General features: G+C 31.7%; 1 protein-coding gene across 1 annotated transcript; it reads right to left on the reverse strand.

Annotated features, from left to right (window-relative positions):
• Positions 1-64: 64 nt before the first annotated feature.
• Positions 65-20,653, reverse strand: PCID2 (PCI domain-containing protein 2). The gene is made up of 11 exons (XM_067266830.1): positions 20,431-20,653; positions 20,054-20,157; positions 19,631-19,706; positions 18,264-18,358; positions 18,127-18,173; positions 15,342-15,442; positions 4,263-4,336; positions 1,579-1,704; positions 1,434-1,500; positions 1,256-1,312; positions 65-217 (listed from the first exon to the last, which is right to left on the reverse strand). The coding sequence occupies exons 1-11, from the start codon at positions 20,470-20,472 to the stop codon at positions 128-130; spliced, it is 879 nt and encodes a 292-aa protein (XP_067122931.1). The 5' UTR covers positions 20,473-20,653; the 3' UTR covers positions 65-127.
• Between the last annotated feature and the right edge of the window lie 2,045 nt (positions 20,654-22,698).

Below are 22,698 nucleotides of genomic sequence, written 5' to 3' on the forward strand. Positions count from 1 at the left end.
ATTAAGGATGCAAAAAGATATTAGATTCCTTAATGTTTTAAAATAATGTTTATATTAGTTTAAATTATCTTTTTAAAAATTTTATTTATCATATGAAAACTGCATGTTACATTAATATAAATAATATTTAAGTCAAGGAGGACAGAGGAGGAAAAGCATTCTGCTTGCTGACCACAAGTTTCTTGTGCTGGTACGAAATGTATCCTTTTATCTTTCCCTAATAGAAATTATATAAGTTAGTAACTTTAAAAATCATCGAATAATTATAATAATTTACTATTAAATTCATTAATATTCATCTTATTATAATGTCAGTATAAACTTTTTATATAGAAAAATGTATTCAATACTACAACGATAAATTGTATTAAATAATTCTTTATTCTTTAAACCAGTGAAGTCCAGACAGGCTTTACTGCCCTCCAATTAAACAACAAAAACCCAGTTGAGATACTAACAATAAATTTGCAAGTGTTAGATGATAAATATAGTAAAAATTGCAACAAAATTGAAATATACAAACCAAAATGAAGAATTTTAATAATACTCTACATCAGACTAAGGGTGTACAACATACAGTATGTCAAAGTAAATGCTTCAATGCAACCAACCACTTGCTTTCAGTAAAAATATTTTTATGCTAATAGTCCTACTCCACAATTTGTAAAACATGTAAGCATTATTTTACTTTAAATAATTCTGTATTTCTCACAAGTGTAAAAGAAATGCAGAAATAAAGTAATATTTTGTCCTTTTTCACACATTCAGGATGAAATAATGCAGTGTGAAAACAGGCACTTGTCTGCCTCAACAAGCAGATTTTTCTTAAAACCTTTTAATTTTGTCAGTGGCATAGCGAACATAACTGGCGCCCGGGGCATAACTGGTACCCGACACTTTATTGGCACCCTTCTTCCTTCTCCAGGTGGAAGAAGGGCGCCAATAAAGGGGCCCTTCTCTCTCTGAGAGTGGTGCCCGGTGCACGATACACCCCCCTCGCTACACTACTGAATTTTGTCTTATTTATGTGTTAAACTATAGAAAATTTTTGTTTAACACATAAAATACATTAAATAATGGTTGTTAATAATTACGTATTTAAAATTTATTTCACAATATTATAACTTAATTTTCTTAATTTGCACATATTCTTGTTTCGTGCATCTTACAAAAATATAACCCACAGGAAAATTACAATTACACTATACGTGAATTTATGAATATAAATTCTATTACTGTGCAAATATAAACTTACCTCAAAAATCAAATTAGCTAATATACAATGTACTTCATCTAGATCAATATCTTCAACCTTTGTTAAAAATAAAGAAATTTAAATTAATTTTATTTAATAAATATTATCATCTTTTAATCAAAATTTAAGTTAAAAAAAAGAGAGGTTATTTAGTTAACTTTAACATTTCTTTACATACTTTCATAAATTTTAATGCAACCAAAAATGCTTCAATGGGGATTTGATGAGTTTTCATTAACAAATATCTGAAAGAATTATATATTTATAAAATATATCAAATAATATCTTTTTTTTAGATAAAAATTTGCTTGTTTTATACTCACACTTTTTTGAAAAGATTTCGATAAGTGATAATTTTCAACTTCTCCAATATTAAATATATTCCACATTTAATGAAAAATGATTCGTGCAATAAGAGTGTTTCATTCAACTTTAGTAAATTACCTTCTCTATAAAAATTAAAATATGTAACTTCTTCAAGAAAAAAATTCATATCAAAAGTAAAATTACTTGTTAAACATTAACTTAAGTGATCAATTATTTTCTTAGATGAGATGCAAACTTTAAAACTTACTAAATTAAGAAAAACAATTGTCTATAAACTCTAAACGACAATAACATAAAGAAAAATAAAGTTAAATTATTAATATTTTAATTTAATTTCTCTCTGTATTACCGTAAATACTTTCTAAATAAAAATGCGTTATAATTGTTTCAATTACACACTTTTATAGAATAAATATTTATAATAGAATTTATTTGCCAGTGTTACTTTTGAATAAACATTGAAGGTTAAACGTTTGAAAATTAAATGAAGCATGCAATGCCATAAGGTTGTAAATGCCATTTTTCTCAAAATACATTTTATTGAAGAAATGAATTTTAAATGCAATGTTTTTTCCTACAAAAAAAAAATATTGTAGCGATAATGGCGCTCTAAGTGGCTATATTTTGAAGCTGAATTTATGTGCAAGCCATAACGTTTTAAGCGCCAAAGCACAAGCCACGTGACTTTTGGCACGTAAAATGTTACGGTTTACATCATTTTGTTATTCCAATTTGTAACATAGTGAGTTTTTTACGAGTGAAATGAATTCCTTAAAGTATGAAATACCTAAAAGAAGAAAGAAATGTGCAGAAAAATGGAAGAACATTCGAAAGAAACAAAAAAATAGTGGCTTAGAGTACATTTCTCCCATATCACAGAAAGTTAATCCGAGAAAGGATCCACCAACAGGGGTAAGTAAAAGACTTAATACTTCAAAAATATAGACGTAGATTTGAGATTTAACACAATTAACACACACTGAACTGTAGTTCAGTGTGTGTTAATTGTGGTATATACATTTGCTGCTGCAAGTCAAAAGATATAACATACGAATCTGAGGTTTTTGCATTTTTTGTGTCATCAGACATGTCTTTTGCTCAACAATTGGCATGCTCAACAATTGGCATGCTACAACCTTGGAATTCATGATTCAATTAAAGAGAAAGGATGCATGTGTTTGTGGAGTGAGAATTTTGGAGGAAGAGGGTCTTTGGAAATATCATCCTGTATATACCATTATATTACTACTGAGGCTGCTATTGGTGAGGCGAAAGAAGCTGACTTTGTGGACAGACAATTGTGTTGGTCAAAACAAAAATCAATAAGTGATAGCCATGTATCTGGTGTTATTGGCCAATAATGTATTTTCAGAAATAACACATAAATACCCTGTAAAGGGTCACACATTTCTCAGCTGTGATCGAGACTTTGCTCTAATTGAAAAACGGAGGAAAAAATGCAAAGCCTACACACTAAAGGATCTTGTGGACATCATTAAAAGTGCAGGGACCAAAAACCTTTTTACCTGCATCGTATTTGAGAAATTTCATGACTTTAAATCGATTGCCCATGCATTTCTGAATACAAAAGACCTGGGAATCTCAACAGCATCCAAAATTAGACTCTCATCAAATAACTTTGGTAAAGTTATGGTTGCTAAAGGTGGAGGTAAAGCAGCAAGATGGTGCACTGGGCTTAATGTGCCGAAAGATGGAGTTAGCATTGATGATTTCAAAAATCTTCCACTTCCTCTTGCTCGCTCCCATTTTGGGATTCCTCAAAAGAAGAAACCTGACATTGGTAAAATGATACCATTTTTAAATCCAATAGCACAAACCTATTTCAAGGAGATGCTAGCAGAACCGGATAACTAAATGCCAGTTTATTAATAGTTAACCTGTCACTTTATTATTTGATATTTCAAAATGATATTTGGACTTACATTAATCTTTCAAATTTGAAGTTTTTAAATACATTTTAACTTTTATTACACTAAATTAATACCTTATTGATAAAGATTACAGCCCAGTTCAAGTCACTAATAGATTATTGTCAGTTTTTAATGTTAAAATTGATATTGAATTTGTAAATTGTGTTTAATAATTTAAATGTAAGTTTTTGGTATTCAAGACTGTTTTTCAGCTGTAGAAACATTAATTTTATGATTACAATTGTTTTTGGCATTTACAACATTATGGCATTGCATGCTTCAAATATTAAAAATTCTTCAAATAAAGATTTCTACATTACAAGACTTTACATTAGGAAAAAAGATTTTCATGCTACTTTTATATCTATTAATTATGCATTTCAAATATGTAATTTCATTCTCATCATCACATGATAAAAGCAGTTACAGTTAATCTAATTTTCATTTAATAATTTCTTCCTGAAATTTATTATATCAGTCCTATTCCTTATAAGACATCCTTATCCTTTGTGCTTTAATTATCTTGAGTGTTGTCTATCTTACACCATATTAAAATTAAGTAAATAATATCTAGTATAAACATGAAAGCTGAATAAAAATCTTTTCTTAACACAGTCTTGTTCTACAACAACTTCATTGTGAAAAAAATTCTATCCAAAGAATTTTTGATGAAATTTATATATTCACTTTTATGAATAAAGTTAAATAATTACTAACAAAGTTATTTATTAACTGTAATAACAACTTACACAACAGCTTTAACAACATCGCTGAACTGCATCAGATCATGTTTTTGAAGCAATTCAATTTTTGGCATCTGGCCCTAAATCAGATTGTAATGTAAATTTTAATATATATTTATCAAGTTATAAAGTTTACATATACATATATTTCTCTAATCTATACAAAATGTAAAATAATTTATAATATAGAAGAATATTCAAACTATTAAAGCCAGATTACATTCAAGCTATAATAAAGTTAAATAATAAATGATTAAACATATTGTAATTTGGCATGAATACAAGCAGTTTGGCCATTGTCCTGTGCCAAGTTAAATAATAATTATTAATCTACTAAATTATTTGACCAATCTTTAACCAAATAACTAATTATTATTATTATTCTTTTCATCATGTGAGCACTAAGAAGGCCTTTTGATCCAGGCTTATAAAGAGCAGCAAAATGGCAAGAACAAGGCTCAACATATTTGGGATAGATAACGTATGAAAAATTCCCAACATTTCTGACCCAGATTTGCATTTGAGTCTCCCAGCGCAGCAGGCTAGTACCTTTATCATTGGGCCAATTTCAGCTAATGACAAATAGCTAAATATTGTAATTTTACCTACATTTGGACCAAATTATATTTATTTATTAACCTTATCGTAGCCTAAATGTATAGTCTACAATCTGTTTTGGTTGTTTGAGTAATTTCAAATTAATATGTTGTTGTTTAAATTTATCTAAAGAAATGTATTTATGCAAGTTTTTCTTTTCATTAGATCTCTCTAATAGCTAATAAAAGAAAACTTACAATGACATGACTAGCTACATTAATTTTTTAAAAAATACAGAATTATGTCTTAATTAAAAAACAATAATGCTTGTGATACAGAACTATGTGAAAATATTTATTTTGAACAAAATTCTTTGAAGTTGCATCCAAATTTTCATTTACATTTTGATTTAAATTAACATTTGTTACATTGTATTGATATTATGAAAGGTAATATCACACCATTGATTTTTGTGCCACTTTCAAGTTTTAGTTTTTAGTTTTAGTTTAGTTAATAATAATAATAATTTATTTGACATATAATTGAATACAATATCAATGGGGGAAAGAACAAAACAATATATTCTCTTAACTGAAACCATCTAATTTCTTTAACATCTTGTTAAATTTTAACAAATCCACGAAATTGGAGTTAGAACCACCACGCAACATTCTTAAGTATTCCCCGTACATATCATTTCCACAATTACTAAACATATGGAAGCACCATTCACTATAACTACAGATCTGGTTGCAAATTATGCACACCAAAAGAGGCACTTCTTGACATAAAACAGTTTAACCGCAGTTTCGCAATCTGTTTTTTCATCGCAATAGAGATTCCAACATCCCTTAAATATCCTGCCATGCCAAAATCAGGTTTAACCAGACGATAACATCATAGCAACCCAGAACTATTCAGCACATTCTTCATTTCCTGTAGTTCCAGTTCTATACATCTCAATACTATGGACGGTATTCGTTCTTTCCATCTATCAATTTGTTTCTCAATAACCATAACACCAAATCCCAGCCGTTCCAGCCAATTTTTTAAATCCAGCCACCATGAATTACTCTCCGCTTTCATCCACATTCTTTCGATACTGATTCTAAGTAGCCTATCCCTAGGAAATTCCAATATTCTTACATATTTTAGAACTGCTTTTATAAAAAAGATATTCAGTGGTACCCGTCCAGTTTTCCACAAAACAGCCACATTTGATGTGTGAAATCTGAGGCCCAACATTTTCTTCAAAAATTCTCTATGAATTAACTCAAAATTATTGACATTAGCCAAACCCCAGACCTGAGCACCATACGACATAACGGATTTAACTGTTGAATCAAACAACCTGAAATGTGGAGCATACGAGGCTAACCCTGGGATATTAACGATTTTAGATAATTTCACCAAAGCACCTTTTGCTTTTCTCGCAGTAATCTCAAAGTGGTCTTTCATATTAAGATTATATTTGAACCAAAGGCCCAGGTACTTATATTTTTCCACTATTTCAATCTCTTGTTTATCCAAAAACCATTTAAGCTTACTTGATCTTTTACTACCATTTTGGAAAACCATTATCTTAGTTTTTTTATTATTAATCTGTAAGTCCATCTCAGTTGAGAAACTCATAAGACCATCAATTGCCAGCTGTAATTCAAATGGGCTGTCAGCCATAATCACCACATCATCTGCATACAACAGAACCTTGATATAAGTATTATTGCCTAACCATAAGCCATTAAATCTTGATATCTCATTCAATCTATTTACCAAACCATCGATATATAAAGAAAACAGTAATGGACTTAGCGGACATCCCTGCCAAACTCCTTTGTTACAGTGGAAGGATTCAGTAGTAGTACCATTAACCATCAAAAATGCTGACGTATTCGTGTACATCGATCGCAATAAATTCAATATTTTATAACTTAACCTCAAATCAGCAAGCCTCCTCCATAATTTCAGATGATTCACTGAGTCGAATGCAGCCCGGAAATCCACCAAACAAGTATATACTTTTCAGCATTTTTTAACTAGCCTTTCTTTTAATAAATTCCACAAAACAAAAATATGGTCCACTGTGGAATATCCTTGATGAAAACCCGCTTGCATCTCTGATATAATATGCTCACTCTCTACCCAAAATATCAGTCTTTTACATAGGATCATTGAAAAAATTTTGCTAACAGTATTTAACAATGCGATTCCTCTGTAGTTGCTTGTATTGTTTATATCTCCTGATTTAAAAATGGGAAATATTCTCGCCATTTTCCAACCGTCAGGGTAAATTCCGGTTGCCAGGACTTCATTAAAAATATCCAACAGCTTCTGTCGCAATCGCTCATCTACCAGTTTCCAACATTCCATCGGAATACCATCCGGGCCAGCTGCTTTACCTGACCTTGCCTCACTCAAAGCAATATCTAATTCTTTGAGAGAAATATGCCTGTCGAGATAACCTACAGTTATCATCTCCGAACAAACAATTTCCTTATCTAGGTTATCACTAAACAGTAAACTTTTAAAGTGCACAAACAATTCAGTTTTAATCTCCTCCGGTATACGGAATTTACTTCTACTTTGTAATTTATGAATGCATTCCCAAAACATTTGACTTGACTTACACTTTGAAAGCAGTTGATTAAAACTAGTCAAATATTCCTGTTTCTTGCTTTTACATAGCGCACTGAAATTTTGTTTCGATAATAAATATTCTTCCAATCTCCAATCCTCTCCAAGTCTCCTCCATCTCCTGAGCTTATTTTTCACATCAGCCTTTTGTTCTAAGCATTCATCATCAAACCACTCTGAATTATTCCTAGAGAAGTGTTTAACTCCTTTTTCTCTATGTCTAAATTTATCCATTATATCAGACACCATAACAGTAAGATTATTTAATTTGCTCATGCTATCATCAAATTGCCTATCCCAGCAGATACCTTGAATTTCACTTACAAACGCCTCCTGCCATTCTTTCTTCCATCGTCTATTAAACTGAACCGATTGTCTAGAATAGCCTTTTTTTTCCAACCCTTTGGCAGAAACTTCAAGATGCAGCATCATATGATCAGACTCAATACAGTCATCTATACTAAAGTACAGTAATTTCTCAGCTGCCAGATCGTTTATACACAGATAGTCAATTACACTTTTACCCAAGTGTGAGAAAAAAGTATATTTTCCCTGTGCATCCTCTTTAACTCGACCATTCACAATCATCAACCCTTTTGCTTGACAATTCCACTAACTTCAAACCTATCTTATTGATGCATTTATCTTGCGAGTTCCGATAAACACTATAATCCAACAAGGGAAAAACACTACCTCCCCACTCCATTTCATTCAAAGTTCCAATTCTGCCATTAAAATCACCCAATAAATATATTTCTTCATTTTGAAAAGAATCAAACAATGACTCAAGTAACTTATAACATTTAACATACTTCTACTCTAATATAAACAAAAATTAACTTAATATTTTTCCAGTGTACTTCAAACAACCAATCCTCAACGGGACAAACCACCACCTCTTTCAATTCTTTATCAATCATCAGTACCATCCCACCTCTTTTTCGCCCTTTATCGAATATACTAGTAGCGTTAATCTTATAAAATTCGTATGCATTACTTACATGTGTCGGTGGCTTTCTTGAATCTATTTCACCCAACCAGTTTTCCATTCAACAACTGATATGAAACTTTCTCACAATGCTCCAATACTCCATTTCATATTCCTTCTTCCATCCGTTCATGTTCCAACTGAGAACTTTTAATGAATCATGCTTACTCCCAAAAAAGAATCACTGACACAGCTATCCTCATCTTTATCCCTGTCAACCCTGCAAATGTTTCCACCTATCACCAATTTATCACCTTTGAAATATGCAATTTTCCCCTCCTTTCTGGCCTGTCTTAAGTTATCCATCTGTTGTTTTCTCTTCTCTCTACATTGAATGGAAAGGTCCTCCCTTATGCGCACTGCCTTCCTCCAGTCAGAAACATCCAATTTGGTACAATTACTCTTCCAGCTGCTCAATATATCTCTTTTCACTTGCATGGAAATGCAGGTAACCAAAACCATCGTATTATTTCTGGTATTTTTTGTAAGTCTGACACAGTCAAAAAGGACATTCGATAAACCAGCAACATTCCGAATTAACTTCGATACTGTATCAAAAAGATTTTCCCTATCATTCATCTCCACATTAAACAATACCAAATTTCTTTTCCTTAGATTACTTTCAAGTGTGTTAACTCTTTTGGTTAGAATAGTGATAATTTGCTAATTTATGGTCATTTCCGCAGTCGTACACGGATTCTAATTTATTGATTCTCTCCGTCAGTATATTAATCTTATCGTTCATTTCCGCAAAATTTTCTTTTACTAAACGTAATTCTGTCTCTATTTTTAATTCTATAGCATCCTTCATTTCACTCAACATACCTCTTATCTCCTCTAAGAATAATTCTTGATCCAAATTCTTTCTAGTGTCTTTCGCTTTAACAGCACTTCCAGTGGGACAGGACTGCAAACGTTTACCTGGTGGTGTTCTTAATATCCTTGTGCTCTTCTCAAAAGCTGCTTCCTTTCCTTTGGCACTATCCTGATCCGCACACTCTTTAGATTTAACAACTTATCCATAATAAAAAGCAATTACGAAAACTTAGCCACAACAGGTACAACTTCACTTCAAAACACGCCAATAGCCTCGGCAACTATAGCGCCCCCCTCAGTTTTAGTTTAGTTATGGCAACTCAACACTTGGGCGATCTGCTTAGGGGCAATGCCTTCCAGGAGGTCTTTTTAAGGAAAACTGGCCCCTATTTAGGCATTACAAACTTGGAGAAAACCCAGAAAACTCCACATGGCCAGCCCATTCGAGCAAGGTGCGAACCAACGACCAAACTCCCAGTGTTCGGGGAACGAAGACCACTTGGCCACTGGTGGACCTCGAATTTTAGAAAGTGATAGATTTGAAAACAATAATCTATATATATAATCGAGACGAGTTGATAATAATAATAATAATAATAATAATAATAATAACTCTCCCGTGGTCACCACCTGGTCGTGGTGGGAGAGCCCAGTAATTTTACTGATCCATAGGGCAATGCAGGCTGGAGCACAAGCTCCTGGTAGGGACACCCATGCCAGTAAGGTCTATGGGGAGAAATGAAGCTAAGAGTGACCACGCCCACATTCTGTGGAGATATTCATCATGGTAATAACTAGATCAAAGTGTGATACCGGCTCGGACGTCGCCCGGGTTAACAAGGTCCGCGTTCGTGGGTTAGGCAGAGGCTCACGTTCGAAAAATAGGTCACAGTCTCCCTTGGTTACCGGTGGCGAAAGCAGCACCGGCCCAAGCATGGCTACTGCAATGCCCTCAACAGATGTGAGGAACCAACCCAGCCTTGGTGTTTCTGTGGCAATGCATCCACAGACCACAAAGGCTGGAAAACCACGCCAACGGATGAAATGGACAGTAGAAATGAACGAGTTTATCATCCGTACTTATTACACCATCACAAAACTCGAAACAAACATGACAGCATACAGACAACAACTACACCATAGATTCACACAACAGTATCCTCACCTCACTGTCACCGAACAAAGGGTTGTTGATCAAAAAAGAACAATTATACACAACAACCTTATTTCACAAACAACACTTGAACTTATCAAACAACAGGTTGCTGATCAAATACATCAACAGACAGAAACATCTAACATTAATGAAGATCATGTAACCTGTCAGGATAATCCAGCAACAAGCATTGATAATAACACACATACAACAATTACCACTAATGATACTACAGACACTTCCTCATCCATCACTGATAACATAGACTTGGATTTAGTTAATACGCTCTCACTTATATTTCAGGAAACACTCACTAAATATACAGGTACAGATCCCACACAACGACCACGAATACCAAAAATCAACACGTCAAAGGAAGTAGGAAAAACACTAAATTATGTAAACACTCACTTACTACCACACTACATTCATTCAATTTCTACACTCGCAGACATTCATACATTAGTTTATGCTGGAGCAGTCACAGTAGTGACACACCATGGACTGAAAGTACAATCACAGACAAATACACAGAAAACACAATTCTATCACAAGCCTGCCTGGCAGAGAAGAATAGAAACACAAATAAATGACATTAGACAGCAATTAGGCAGGCTAACACAATACACTAAAAACAACATAACACCCAAATTAAGGAAACAGCTCAAAAACATTTTCAAGAAAATAAAAACACACACAAAACATGAACATCACAACACACGCATTACAGAATACATTGATACACTAAAACAAAAACTTGCTGCCAAAGCACGTAGACTCAAACGATACAAAACATGTACACTACGAAAACAACAAAATAAATTATTTACAAACAATGAAAAACTCTTTTACAGACAAATTAATAACAAAGCAAACACTGATACACAGCACAGTGGCACACCAACAGAAGAAGAACTCACAACATATTGGTCTTCTCTTTGGTCCAGTGCTGTCACGCACAATGCTGATGCAGGCTGGATCGAGGAGGAGAACAGAAACTTGCACAACATACCAACTATGCCCTGTGTTGAAATAAACATACATGATTTCCAATACACTGTTAACAGAACACACAACTGGAAGACACCTGGTGTAGACAACATTCACAATTTCTGGTACAAAAAGTTTACATCACTGCACCAGGAACTAGCTAAACATCTAACACACATCATCATCAATCCACAAGACATGCCAAATTTTCTTACTCAGGGCATCACCTACATGAAACCTAAAAACAACAATACCACAGACTCTACACAATACAGACCAATTACATGTCTTCCAACACTCTACAAATTATTGACATCCTGTATTGCAAACAAAATATACAAACATGTTGAAGAACACGACATTCTAACAGAACAACAAAAAGGTTGTCGTAGAAACCACAGGGGATGCAAAGAACAGTTACTCGTAGATTCAGTCATTCTACGGCAAGCACACAGACAACACAGAAACATACACATGGCATATATAGACTACAGAAAAGCATTCGACAGTGTTCCACACAGTTGGCTGCTACATATCCTACACATGTACAAAATACATCCATCACTCATTGCATTCTTTCAAAACACTATGCAGCACTGGAGAACAACACTACATCTCAGGGCCCATAACACTTCCATACAAACAAACCAAATTTTTATTAGGCGAGGAATTTTTCAAGGAGATTCCTTCAGTCCTCTCTGGTTCTGCTTAGCCCTGAACCCATTATCCAACATGTTAAACAACACGCAATATGGTTACAATATCAGACACGAAAAAACAACACAGTTTACACTGTCACATCTCATGTACATGGATGACATAAAACTTTATGCATCCACACAAAAACAACTTCATCAACTCCTACAAATCACACATTCATACACCAAGGACATACAAATGGAATTTGGCCTAGATAAATGCAAAACAGTTCACATAGAAAAAGGAATCCTGAAGAAAGAAGATTTTGCACTTGGAAATGGAGACATTATTGAATCCATGGAAGAGGGCGAGTTCTACAAGTATTTAGGATTCCAACAGGCCAAACTAACAGAACATACACAAATAAAGCAAAGATTAATTAAAGAATACCAAAGTAGGTTAAATGCTATTCTCAGAACACAATTAAATGCAAAACACACAGTTAAAGCAATAAACACATATGTCATCCCAGTACTCACATATTCTTTTGGAGTTATACATTGGACTCACACTGATCTTGAGCAACTCCAAAGGAAAACAAGAACAACACTTACTAAGCATAAACAACATCATCCTAAATCTGCCACAGAAAGATTAACCCTTCCACGTAAAGATGGCGGACGTGGCCTGATTGACATAGTTAACCTTCACTACAAACAAATACAGTCACTGCGAGAGTTTTTCTACAAAAAACAAGAAACATCACAATTACATAAAGCAGTAACTCTAGCAGACTCGAATAACACACCATTAAACTTACACTCACATCATATGGACACAACACAACATATAAAAAGCATAGACACCATTAAGCAATCGTGGGCTCGAAAGGCACTCCATGGCAGGCATCCTTACGATCTGGCCCAGGATTTTGTTGACAAAACTGCGTCAAACAGCTGGTTAGCTCGGGGATGCCTCTTTGGGGAGACGGAAGGATTCATGATTGCCATACAGGATCAGGTCATAAATACTAAAAACTACAGAAAACACATACTCAAAGATGCAACACTCACAAATGACACATGCAGAAAATGTCACATCATGCCAGAAACTATACAACACATCACCTCTGGTTGCAAGCTCTTGGCACAGACAGATTATTTACACAGACATAACCAAGTAGCAAATATAATACACCAAGAGCTTGCAAAGAAACACAAATTAGCAGACATCCACGAACCATACTACAAATACATTCCACAGACAGTATTGGAAAACAACATGCACAAAATGTACTACGACAGAGCCATAATCACAGATAAAACAATTTACCACAACAGACCAGACATCACACTCATTGACAAACACAATAAAATCACATACATTATAGACATATCCATTCCAAACACTCACAATATACAAAACGCATGCACTGAAAAAATTAGCAAGTACACAGAACTCGCCCAGGAAATAAGGCATCTGTGGAGGATGGATAAGGTGCTTATTGTACCTGTTGTTCTCTCCTCTACAGGTGTCATACCACACACACTACACAAAAGCCTGGGCACATTACAATTGAATAGAAACACATACATCACACTACAGAAGGCCACTATATTGAATACATGTCATATTGTGAGAAAATTCCTGAATACAGACACACACACTGATACACTTCTTTAATTTCTGTTTTGGTTACTATGCCTTGACTTTGGTCCGGCATAGTACTTAGCCACCGGTGTTAACCGAGTATATCTAACTTAACCCAACAAAATAATAATAATAATAATAATAATCAGTGCAGAGCCCAAACAATAAGGGGTTGAAAGTTGAAATTTGGTACACAGTTAGGGTATGTCACAAGAACGCACACTAAGAAAGGATTTTTCGAAATTCCTCTCCACGGGGGGGATGGACAGGATTAAGTCTTAACACTTCCATCAACAATGGAAGTGTTGCGTAACAATGGAAATGTTAAGAGCCCAAACGGTTAAGAGTTGAAAGTTGAAATTTGGTACATAGTTACGGTACGTCACGAAAACGTTCACTAAGAGGGGATTTTTCGAAATTCCTCCCCACGGGGAGAGGGACAGGATTAAGTCTTAACACTTCCATTGTTGATGGAAGTGTTAAGTAACAATGGAGAACAAGAGAAAGCGACGTGCAAGATTTACTGGCGCTGGAGGAAAAAAAAGAAATAGAGTAATATGTTAGAGCATATTCGATTTTCAAATTTAAACAGATTAGTTCAGTTTCTCTCGACCTTTCTTCTTTAGAACATTCGATGAAAATCCAACGATATAATCAGAACACGTGAAAATCAAACAATATTAGAATATTCGATTTTCAAATTCGACCTTTCTTTAGAAATATTTAGTTTGTTGATGAAATTACTCTTTTTCTTCTGTGACTATAATGTAATAATCTTAATCTTTGCTATCGTTACTTTTGCCCGAGCAACACCGGGCCTATCTGCTAGTTTAATAATAATCATTATTATTATTATATATTATTAATAACCTAATATTTAATAAAGAATTATCATCTTTATATAAAAATGAATATAGGATGATCATACTTAAAGTTTTCCTATTCAGAGCACTCTGTAGCTATAATCAATAAGCAGATTAACACCAAAATTTGTATATGGACTATGCAAAGGATATGGAAAAGTATTTTGCAAAAAGAATTTAGTTAAAAACTTCCACTAGGGACTGTTTTACAGGAAAATACACATAACAAAATAAATAGCAAAGACCAATCTTAAAGTGACATTTTAATCTATTACTTTAAACATTACAAATAAAGTTAGTAAAAATGATGGCATTTAGGCACTGCATGCAAAAACAAAGCTATAGAACATATTAGAATATCAGTTCAACACCTTCAAATTTTACATTTGAGCAATGGGATAAACATTAAACAACATTCCTTACATCAGTAAACAGCACTACAGAAAGCATGTCCCTTGTGGAATGAATAAATGTGTTTTTGTTGTTTTGTTTCATGTATTTTCCTGTAGCAGTCCCCCCAGCAAAAATTTTTTAACTAAGTTTGTTTTTTTGCAAAATCCTTTGCAAGAAAATACTACATCCATGATCCTTTTCGTAGTGTGTATACAAATTTTGGTGTCACTTTGCATATTAGTTATAGTTACAGTGCTCTGAATAGGGAAACTTTAATTATGGCCACCCTAAACATAAAGTGATCTTGTGTTCCTGTTATCATAAAATTAAAAAATATTGTGAAGAAAAATGATAAAAATAAATATTAACACTTCAAATATCCATAGTTTTAACAGCTAAAACTTTATATAATAACCTACCAGTAACATTTTGACAGGTATTAAATAAATAAGAGTAAGTCTCTTATTTCTTGGTGATTGATTACTGCAATTTTTAAATGCATATGAAAGAAAATCTTCAGCTGTAAGAAAATAATTTTTTCACTTTGTAATATTTTTAAAGAATGTATTTTAATTTAATTCAAATTATAATTTCAAAATAAATATATACTTAAAACAGAAAAACACTAGATGCAAAAAACTATTACAGTAGACCCCCTATAACACGGTAGATACGTTCCGTGTTATATGAATTCCGTGTTGTACGAGTCACTTAAATACATGAGCCAATCACAGCCCGGCATGTGTGCAGTTTAGGGGCTACGGCTGTTTGAAAGGGTTTCTTCCATAAAATTAACCGATTCTAGACTAATTTGACTCAACATTTCCAAAACACGTATAATTTTTTGGGAATAATCCATATAAACTATGCTATAAACAAAAAATTGTAGGATTACTTACCGAGTGTTCACCGTTCGACGATGCCATTGCTTAAGCTTGTTTTCGTCGCGGAGCGGCTCATTGAACGGCAGGCGCGTTTCCTGATAAGTTATTTTTCTGTGAAAAATTCGCCGAACTTTGGAGACATCATTAATAAAAATATAATTTTTAGGCCGTTGAATAATAAATGTTTTTTAGTAGGTCCAGTGCTCGTTTAAACTGAACGGTTTGTACAATATCCGCTATTGGTCCAGATTCGACCAATCCTGTCGCGACACGAGTCAGCAATGACATTTTACCATGTTATACAAGTCTCTTTTAGCATGTTATACGAACACAATCGCAATTTTTTCACAGTGTTATACAAACCCACGTTATAGGGGGGTCTACTGTACTTAAAAAGTTCTGCCATTAGAACTCAGTTTTCTTATATGTTTTTTAACCTGAAACAGACCACTGAATAGGGTTGAAAACATTTGTTTTGATTAAAATATTGCTAGAAAAGTGTATAAAGTGTAGTGTTTTTGTATACTTAAAACATTAAAGAAAACCATAAGCTAATGTAGAATCTAGCGTAATTCTATAATACGAATGCTATTTTTTAAATAATGTCCGTTTTTTAATAAGAAGAAAAATACTGTAAATATCATTAAAATATATTTTTTTTCCATATTCTACATACTTTTATCTACTTTTCTACATAATTTCCATTTTGTTTAAACATTTGTCATACCGCTCAACAATTTTTTGAATTCCGACTTCAAAGAAATCTTCCGCCTGTCAAGAAGCCCAATCCACAACTGCAGTTTTCACTTCTTCTTCGTCGTTGAAATGTTGACCACCAAGGAACTCCTTTAAGTATCGAAACAAGTGAAAATCACTGGGTGCAAGGTCTGGACTGTGTGGATGATCGTATCAAGTCAAAACAATAAAGCACTGCCCAATCTTTTTGTTTTGTGATCGTCAGAAAGCAGTCTTGGAATGCACCGACAAAACAATTTTCGATAATTCAGTTTCTCCGAAACAATGGTATATAAAACTGATCTTGAAATCTGTGGAAATTCAATTGATAACGTTGAAATCGCGAATCGTCGGTCCTCTCGAATTTTGTTATCCACATCACGAATCAAATCTTCAGAAATCAGAGAAGGTCGGCCAGGGCGTGGCTCTTCATGCACATTAACTCGCCCATCCTTGAACATTCTTACCCATTTTCGAACTTTACTGTCACTCGTAGCATTATCACCGTAAACTTCACAAATCTGACGGTGAATTTCCGCTGCTGCCAAGTTTCTTGCATTCAAGAATCGAATAACAGATCGTATCTCACAGTCGGCGGGAGACTCAATTTTCTTAAACATTTTAAACTTCTACAGCTCAGCATACAGCTCAGCACAAACGCGCGCCAAGCTTGCTCGGAGCAGAAGCGCATGCATACTGCCGTAATTGCGCATTATTCTCACTTTCATTCACAAACGGACCTTATTTAAAAAATAGCCCTCGTATAAATCCAATACAGTAATACCTCAGATTTTGTTGACTTCAGTTCATATCGGTTTCAGTTTTCATTGAGTTTTTTCTGCGAAAAATTTGTTTTGGTTTTCATCGGTTGCCTCAGATTTCGTTGGCATGCCCATGTTACCTTGCTGCTAATTTTGCGAAAACAAAGGGCGATCCACACATTTTCCTGCTCAGTGTGTGACATACATCTAGTCAAATAATTCCATTCCTTTTCTTCCATTTTATATTAATTTCTTATTGTTTTTAGTATTAAACACTATATTTATTCTCTATAAAATGTGTTTTTGGTATGTATTTTTGAGTGTTTAGAACAAATTAATTAGATATATATTGATTCACATGGAAAAAATTTATTCAGTTTCAGATTTCGCTGATTGTTTTCAGAAGGATTATTGACAAAAACTGAGGTATCACTGTATCTCATATTTAAAACTGTGATTATGTAAAATTTATGTTTCTACAGAGTGCTTCAAAAAATTTTAACACCAACATCAAAGTAACTTGTTATTTTAGATTTGTAGTGACAGATTGTCCTCTGCATAGTTCTGCATGAAGTCACACCCAATTGTGAAGTTCTCGAAAAAGTACAACCTTGTCCTTGCTGCAGCAACTGCACGGCTTCTCTATATAAGTGTCAATGCTTTTTTGAAGTACTATGTATATTCATCTATACATATTTATGATTGAATTTACATTAAAACTAGTCAATTTTATTACTTCTTGAATTCTCTATATTAGAAATTCATTATGAATATATATTCAAATTTTCAGGTATTAATTTATTTATAAAAAAATATATTTATACCACTTTTAAAATCACTTTCAAACATAGCTTTTCTTCCTACATAATACCTGCAAAATTTCTTAACATTAATTAAATTTTTACAAGTGTAAAATGTAAATTAATTAGATATTTTTTAAAAATTTTAGAAATATATTAACCTGTAAGTAACAAGCTGCGATGTACTAAAATGATTTTTTAGATTAGAACTATCGATTGCACGGATAAGTGGTTTACATAAATGAAGTTTATTAATCTGAAATTCATCAAAAAATTTTAAAATTTAATTATATATATTTTATTTATATAAAACTGAATGCATTTATACATAGTTTAAACTTGAATTAAATTTTTATATAGTTAAATCTCTGTACATTTTCATTTTATTAAAAGCTAGAAAATTTTAAAATTAAATCATCCTATAATTATTTTCTCTTTTAATTATAAGGATAAATTTTATATATATATATATATATATATATATATATATATATATAGCATACATAAAATAACTGATTTAGTAGATACTCAATCTAATACAACCTTGTATAGAGGCACAAATCTTTATTAAATTAGCATTTTTAGTCATATTCAAAACTTGTTTGGAATTCTAATATCTTTTCTTCCATTTTCCAATAGCATTTGTAAATTGCTTGGTTTTTACATTGTTTGATTTCTAATTCGTGCACCTGAAGGCAGTGGCATAGCGTGGGTGTCAGCCGCCCGGGGCGGAGGAAAATTTCACTGCCCCCTTATTTAGGTATTATTACTATTTATTGTGAAATTTTGCCGCCCCTTAAAGTGCCTCCCCCACTACACTACGCCACCGCCTGAAGGTCATTGAATATGACTGAAAAAGTTAGTTTAATAAAGATTTGTGCTGCTATATAAGCTTGTATAAAATTAAATATATACGTTTCTTTCAAATACATATTATTGTAGTATTTACAGGGAATTTTAATTAGTTTTTTTAATTTTGTATCAAAATTTGATCATTTTTAATCTTATTTTCGCTAACAAATTCTTCATAAGTTATATTGTTTCTGAATCTTTTTCTTCAACCTGTCACAGAAAGATTCAGGAACAAAAATAAAGTATCTGAGCAATCATCATACTACTTAAAGTGGAGTACAAATTTACACAGAATTTTTTTCTTATCTGTTTACACACAATTGCCACGTAAAACGAGGTCATGCTATATTTAATTTTGAAACATCATTAAACACTAAAATTCATGAATACTTATTGTAATTATTTTTTTAGATTTTTTTTTCCAATGTTATTTGCTATTGTGAATATGTCTGAAAAAAATCATAAATATGAAGTTACATTGATTAATTAAAAATTAATATATATAAAAAAATTTTAACTAAACTTTTTTAGCAAAGATATGAGTTTAAAATGCAACCTTATTAAATGTTAATTAATTATTTTCAATGACATTTTCTACTATTAATTTTATTTAAATTTCTTTTACAATACACTAAAAATGGCTTTATTTTTATAGGATTTTTAACTTTATACTTACTTTAAAATATATTTTGAATAACTGATTTACTAGAGTTAACATTCCCCATCGCTTGGAATCTTCTTGAGATGAACGACTAAAATAAAGTTATAAAATTAAAAAGATTATAATAATAATTAATGAAATTCTGTTTTTGTTTGTTTTCATAAAAACTTTTTATGAAAGCAAACAAACAGAAATTTATAATAATTTATTATAAATTATTTTATTTATGTAAATTTAATTTCTTTATTACTTCTGTTTTATTGACAAACTCCAATAAAACAGAGATTAGTGGCTATTTTAACTTAATGTACATCTAAGTGTTTTAAAATGAGGATGAATATCAACTGAAATTAAAGTCGTGGAAACTGCAATCAAAAAAATGTCCGAATTAAATCTTAAATTATTTAGATATATTATTATTTAGATAATTATACTTACTTATCACTAGCACATACTCTGAAACAACCCATTAATAATTCAGCAGCTTTTTCAAGTGTTTCACCTGGTTTACCTTTTCCTTTTTTAGCTAATTGTAAATCTGCCTGTATGGAATGATTAATCAATAATTTAAATAATACAAAATTTATTTACAAAATTAATTTTTATTATTAATCATACGCTTCTAATTATACTCATACATTCAACAACACTTAAAATATTTGTATTTTAACAACACAAATGTGTGTGTGTGTGTGTGTGTGTGTGTGTGTGTGTTGATAAACTTTGGCATCATGCTATGATGCATCTGATCTATCATATTTTTCTTCAGAATATTGATATAAAAATGTAAAAAAATAGCATGCATTTATACTTACACTTGTTGCAATCAATCTAAGATCTAAGCACACTCTATACATAACTGGTAGGGCCCAATTTTCATCTTTCTGGCTTTGTAGAATTTTTATAAATGTTCTGTATTATGAATTAAGCTTGTAAACATTATTTTTGTTAATTATACTTAAATTCTTCAGAGATATAAGATTCTGTAAGTTTTTAAAACCAAAATAATTTAAATATTTTTATTTATTATTAATATTTATTGGTAAATCTTACAACCCAGATAAATTATAATGATGTATCTAACAAATAAAGAAATAAAGTTTAACAATAGTTAGGTGTTGAAATGTAAATTATATCAACAAAATTCAATTACAAGATTTCACAAACCGGATAGGTTCCCAAACTACTATTTGTAATCTTTTAAGAGTAAAATTTTAATGTTTTTAAATGTGATTGGTTCTTTTTTTGTATTAAAACTGACCTCTACGGGTTAACGACTTTGAAATTTTTACAAAGAATTATGGTTATGTTATTTTATAATTATTTTACATGTGCTTCAGTAACAGGAATGTGATTTTGATATATCAATTCACAGTACAAATAATTTTTTCATCTCTTCACTCCTTGAATATAATGCTCTTAACATATTTGCATTAAAACAGTGTTAACTCTTATCTCATCAGCATTGGTTACTAACGTTGAAACTGTAAACCTTAATACCTTTCAAAATAGCAATCACCTGTATCAGTACAAAAATCATTTCCATTTTTCTTTAACACTTACCATGCTGGTCCAGTTGACCTAGTTCCTTACCTGTGTACTGACTGATTTAAGCAATTTTACAGTATTTTCTACTGAAAATGGAAAACAATTGACAAAAGCTAGGTAAAAAGTAAAAACAGTTTCTGATATTGGAAACATTTATCTGTACAATACTCAATTTTGATGTGTGCGGGCTTTAATTTTATGTATTATGCTTTAATGTTATTTGGACTTGTTTTAGAGATAAAAATACAATAAAAAAATTAAAAACTGCAATGTAGCTTTAAAATTTGTATTTTTATGTATGAAATATATAGTACATCGATGAATTTATTCATAATAATGATGTACTGTATCAATATTATTAGTAGACTTTTTTCTTACTGTAGCTGTTTTTCGTAATTAAGTCGGTTCGGCAAATGCAAATGTACATAAGATGGAATTAGCACTATCAGAAATATAGGAATTCGACTTTTATATTGATAATATCTAAAAAGTATATAAATTATGTAATATCATATAAACTATACAGGTTTAAAATAATAACGAAGTTACATGGCTTATTTATATTTTTTCGATCTCAGTTAGGCCTAAATCATAATCACGACATTTTCGTCAGATAAATCAATATAATTGGCACTATATTTGTTGATTTTTTATTAATGAATTTGAACAATCAATTCTTAGTATGTTAACGTGCCATATCTAAACTTAACTTTATATATATATAAAACAACTCAATATTTCGATATTCACTTGCAAAATATGGCAACAAAACTCTGAACGGTGATTAGACAAAATTGCTTATATTTAAAATTTCTGAATAAATAGTGCCCACTATTTATTAACAGACACACCAGAATACACAAAGAAATCTTATTTTCATTGCTGAAAATGTATTGTTGCGTTTTGAAGCTAGAAATTACAGGATATATTGAGAAACGTAATATTACGTTTTTTGTTTTTTGCAGAGGAATACAGAAAACGTAATATTACATTGTTAGCACGGTAAGTGTTAATAGTTATGATATTCTGCCTTTTCCAACTAGATGTTGAAATGGCTCAACATTTAGATGACATTTTAATGTACTGTTTTTAAACTATTAGTAAAACTTTTCAACTATTTTTAGCATTCTTTTACATGACTTATAATAAAGCAAAACTTAAACTGCTTTATAATCTCTGTCCACAATTCCATAAGATACAGAGCAAAAGTGCATCACAAGTATTGCCACAAAAATTCTGCATTTTTACTTTTGTTTTGTCTTTTGCTTTGTTACATTGCTTAACTTTCTCTAGTTATTTTGAATCTTCATAAATAGTAATGAAAAATGAGACCTTGTATATTCAGTATTTAATGATATTCAAATAGTTAATATATTTTTATATTTCTTTTGTTACCTTTCTCTAATTTTTAAAATTTTTTAGAATTAATGAAAGATAATAAAACTAGAAAAATCTTTTCAAACATGATTTAGTCGTGGAAATTAATTTTTATATGTTTTCTGTTTGTATGATAACTTTAATGCTTTCAATAATGT

Source organism: Centruroides vittatus, unplaced genomic scaffold (assembly GCF_030686945.1).
Source record: "Centruroides vittatus isolate TY-2023 unplaced genomic scaffold, ASM3068694v2 contig_2886, whole genome shotgun sequence".
Lineage (NCBI taxonomy): Eukaryota > Metazoa > Arthropoda > Arachnida > Scorpiones > Buthidae > Centruroides > Centruroides vittatus.